Here is a 5,107-nt window from a genome sequence, read left to right as displayed (position 1 = left end):
AATAATAACTAGCAGTTCATGATTTTTATTCGTTTTCATGTTACGCGTGATATTTCAAAGCTTATTCATTCTATAGAAAACAAGACACTAAAGAAATATAATGACGAAATATAATGAAGTTCAAGTTATTTATGTAATATTTAATTGCTCATGGTTTATATCAAAATATTTCTTTCAGCATTAGCCGTGTTCTCGATCTCAAAAAACAAAATCCCAGTCTAAAAATCTCAATAGCAATTGGAGGCTGGAACGCTCGATCTCCCGCCTTTTCCCAGTTGGTATCTTCTCAGCAAAATATTAACGCCTTTTTAACGAACTCTATTAAATTTCTCCGAAAATATGGTTTTGATGGCCTTGATATTGACTGGGAATACCCAACCAAACGTGGAGGTAAACCAACTGACAGAGAAGGCTTTTCCCAGTTAGTGCGGGTAGGTACACCACTCAATTCTATAATTAAAAGTATTTTTCATTGTGATATGGAAATGCAAACGAAAATGTACATGTTGGTATGATGTGGGATAAAATTGATATCTTTTTTACTTCACAGAACTTTTATTTGCAATCTGATTCGTCTTAACGTAGACCATTGCTAGCCTACCGACTATATGTATGATTACTATAATACTTATACTTTTTAAACCTAAAGGAAATAAAATAATGTAAAAAGACAGCATTAGAGTTTTTGAAGTTGAAAATGTCTATTAAAATTCCCTCGTCTATGTTTACGAAGAAGCGTGAAAAAATTTGCTAAAATATTTCGGTTTTCGATGAATGTCGTATGAATAAAATAGGATCTGACTGAATGTATGGGAGAGAAAGAACAACAGTGATAGAGAGCGGGTGAATCTTTTCTCTGATTTCTATTTCAACATGCAGCGTTAACGCTGTGTCTCTGAGTGTAACTGAACATATACAATACATCTCAGTACCAGTCATGTACAGAAATCAATGGTGTCAACTAACCTCTCCTTTGAAATGACTAGTCTCGAGGCTAAATTGGAAATGATTATTACTATCTTATTGATCAAAAATATGAAATTGTAATTACGTTAAATTACCCACACAAACTGAAAACTGCAGACAGATTTTAAACCATTTCTGCTTCACAGATTTGCAACGAGAAACTGTGTAGTCAAGTTGGTAAAGTATTTAACTGACTGATCATGTGTAGTCTGTTCAAATCATCTGTATGACACTGGGTACCTCGGCTTAATAAGCAGTTAGAAATTGGTACCAGTTCGCGTTCGTTAAAAAAGAAATGCGTAACCATTGATTCTGAGTGTGTCACTATTCTTAAAACTAGATAAGTTTTTTGTTTTTTAAGCAGTTACGTAAATAAGATCAGATTATAGATATTGCTGAAGGAGGAAATTGTGAAATATATTTGTATTTATTTATTCATTTAATTTTTCTTATCAAACTTACCCTTCTTTGCAAGATTTAAAATCTTATATTTCTTTTCCTTGCCTATTCTCCTGTTTTTGCTTACAGGAATGGCCTCTGAAACTACTTAGACATAAAACTTTACTTCACATGTTTTCTGTGCAAATCATTTCCCGTGATTTGCTTTTAGGTTTTCTTGTTTTGTTTTTCTCAATCAATTATGTACACTAGTAAAGTATATTTTTTCAATGTAACATCTTTGATTTTCGTATACATTGATACCATATTTATCTAAATCGCTTCAAGGTTTAACAAAACACGGCAGTGTTTTGGTGGGGAAAAAAACGAAATCCATGAATTTAATGTGATTTATTTATTCACTATATTCATTTTTCTAATTGTCTTGCCAGACATTGCGACCAGCATATCAGAGAGAAGGCTTGCTACTGACCGCAGCTCTTTCAGCAAACACACATTATTCAAGTCAATATTATGATATTCCAGTTCTTGCACAGTAAGTAATTTTTTTCTTTGATAAAATAAATCATTTTTAATGATTTTTTTTATCTTTTAAAAATCGCCTGTGTTTTATATGTTTGCTTTATGTATGTAAATAAACATATATGTTAACATCTTTACACACTATTAATAATTGATCTTATCAAAATCATTCATGGTTTATCTACAGAAAGATCGTTGAAAATGTGTATTTATTTTAATGTGTTTATTTAAGGCTCCATCTAGATAGTAATATTGAATTAATTTCTCTATCTCGTTTTAATTGCTGGTTTTCTCTAAAACATTTATGGTGTATCTGTCGAACGCTTGCTGATACAAGAATTGTTCAGCTGAGACCTGTAATCCAGTAAATGGGTCATAGGGGCAAAATTTGGCGACTTCGTTGTCAGGAATTTCAGCGGTTTATGCTCAAATCCATACTCATCATGCAAACCAATGATCAAAAGCGTTCCAGCAAAGACCATCAAGTCTTTTTTTTTTAAGGATACATCACCGAACGTGTCTATACTATTGAATATATCCTTCCTCTTTTTAAAGACATCATTTGATTCGAGGGATTTCTGGCTGCCATAGAAATATTGATCGGTATGCATATTTGTAACCCATACCGTTATCAGGATCGGTTTGATCTTAAAATTAATCAAATCAATATCGCACTTTTTAAAATAGATGAAAGGAATTTCAATTGATATTTTTTAAATCAAACACAAAAATTTTGATTAATAGAGAGACGTAATGAAAGACGTCATCCATGGCTTTCTTAAAGGTAATAGCAGCCAGTGTAAGTGAAATAAAATAGTTTCAAAAGGGAGTAAGAGCTAGGTTCAGATTCTGTCAGATAGAACGGTTCGGGGTTAAGTGTTTTTCTTTCCTTTTTTTTTTTTCGACATTCGTGACACTTCTAATGATTATGTTTATATCATAATACAAATATCATTGTAAAGATAATGCTAACCTCTTTCAATATCTAAGCATTGTTAAGACGGCGAGCTGGCGGAAACGTTAGCACGCCGGGCGAAACGCTTGGTTGTATTTCGTCTGACTTTACGTTCTGAGTTCAAATTCCGCCGAGGTCGACTTTAACTTTAATCCTTTCGGATCGATAAATTGGGTACCAGTTGTGTACTGCGGTCGATCTAATCGACTGATCCCCCACCTTAAAAATTTTGGACCTTGTGCAAAGAGTAGAAAGAATATCTAAATATTGTTTTAAGAAATAACATTTTAGTTGTGGAAAAATAACACAATATTTTTAAATAGGTGGTTTTAATCAATAAATACACAGCTTTATTGGACTATGAACTGTTGTTATGTTCTTATATTTACTGGTATAAATTCCTGTAAAAAAGGACGGAGTCATATTATCACATTCCTGGCAATAATGTCTCTTAGATATCTGTCAGGTTTTTTATTCAACTTCAGTTAGGCTTTATGGAGTAAAATAATTTTTGTTTTGTTTTTTCTAGCAGAAAAGATGAAATCATTGCTAGTAAGAGGTGCTAACCGCCTCAGTATTCTGTTTGAATGACTTCAATATTCTTGTTGCCGTTTATATTTGGATTATATTATCTAATATGCATTTTGTTTTCCTTGTAGGTATTTAGACTTCATAAATTTAATGACATACGATTATCATGGACAATGGGAACAGAAAGCTGGTCTTTGCAGTCCTAATTCAGAAGTAGTAAGTATTATTATCATCTGATATTTCTCTAAAGTTTCAAATTTACTCAGAGGAAATTATAGGGATGGGGGTGGAATAAATAATTTCTGGTTTCTCAATATTTTCTCCCTACCTGTTTGAAGCCATTACATTGCAAGTACTGCAACAACATCATTTTGTGCTGTTACGTCATCTTTGGAAGTAAAAATTGGTTAGCATAGATTTTGTTGTTGAAGTTGAAAGAGTTTGACGCATAGTCAGGTGACAAGAGCTTTTTTTTTTCCATTTCAAGAAATTTTTCTTGAACTTTGACCCGATTGTAATTGAGGTTACTGTTAAAATATAAGGATAATTTTTAGTGCTTAACAATCAAACTATTTTTTTCTGATGGATTCCAAGTCAATTTTTTCGCACTCTAATGTCTAATTTCATAATTTTCAATTTTCAAAACATAACTAAATGGGGGCAAAATGAGTAATGACTAATTTCAAGAACTTCTCTTTAAGTAAATGGTATGTAAATATATCGGGATGAAAGCCTCTCCAGCAGATCGTGAAGGAGCTATAGAGAAAATTTTATGTAGAGTTTTTAGATTTAGTCAAGTTATGTTAATTTCATAACATGTGCCATTTTTCCATGGTCCTCTTTCATTTGACCTAGATATTTAAAATTTTCTAATGTCTAGGGTGGGTTTTGATGTATATGACTCTTTTTTCAAATGTAATTCTGGAGAAGCGAAGAGACAAATTTACCTTATTTTGTTGTACTCATTTTTCCCCCTCTAAATTTGTCTTTTGTATGTCCAAAGGAGACAATTTTCTGAAATAGTGTTCTGAATATGTTATAGTGTTTTTAGTGCACTTAGAGAAGGTATTTTTGCTTTGCTAATATAGTCTTTGTAAGGTAGTGTAAAAAAAATTATTTTTTCTCAGTCAAAAATACAGTAAATATTACTCGTTGTGTCACCCCTAACTTTCCCAATGAAATTACCAACTAGTAAAACATTTAAGAGTAGAGATTTCCAATCGGTACGCAACGGCAAATAAGTGTGTCACAATATTTAACGAGGTAAACCTATAAAATAATAAAATTTTATTCTGAAAATTTGAGAAATACCTGAAATTCTAAATATACAGTCTTGATAAGTATGCTTCTTTTATTGAATAATGAAGTAAGTCCTTGATTTTATAAGGTTTAAATTATTTGTATTTATATCCTAAAATTCACAATACTTTCTTAAGGCATTGTATACACAGAAATATGACTGTATACACAAAAATGTGCCAAAATGCACCAAAGTATTTTCTCTGATCCATAGAGTGCCTCAAGTATAAACAGTTCTAGAAGGTGGTATTGTAGCAAGAACAATAAAGTGCCTACTTATAATATCACACTCTCATTCACAAACGTGGACACTCTTCTGTTCCTCTCTGTTTTTTAGTTTCTGTCTCTGTTTCTCTCCATGTGTATATTTCTCTCTCTCTCTCTCTCTCTCTCTCTCCCTCTCTCTCTCTTTCTCTCTCTCTCTCTCTCTCTCTC

General features: G+C 32.1%; 1 protein-coding gene across 2 annotated transcripts in view; it reads left to right on the top strand.

Annotated features, from left to right (window-relative positions):
- The window catches only part of LOC106876018 (chitinase-3-like protein 1), a 31,109-nt gene that overhangs the window by 15,952 nt on the left and 10,050 nt on the right, over positions 1–5,107 (top strand). For both annotated transcript variants that reach the window (XM_014924390.2, XM_014924388.2), the window contains 3 exons: positions 179–431; positions 1,797–1,900; positions 3,502–3,589. In XM_014924390.2, the coding sequence (XP_014779876.1) occupies positions 179–431; positions 1,797–1,900; positions 3,502–3,589 (445 nt within the window). The remainder of the gene's footprint in view (positions 1–178; positions 432–1,796; positions 1,901–3,501; positions 3,590–5,107) is intronic.

Source organism: Octopus bimaculoides, chromosome 1 (genome assembly GCF_001194135.2).
Source record: "Octopus bimaculoides isolate UCB-OBI-ISO-001 chromosome 1, ASM119413v2, whole genome shotgun sequence".
Taxonomy (NCBI): domain Eukaryota; kingdom Metazoa; phylum Mollusca; class Cephalopoda; order Octopoda; family Octopodidae; genus Octopus; species Octopus bimaculoides.
This window is presented reverse-complemented; position numbering and strand designations above follow the sequence as displayed.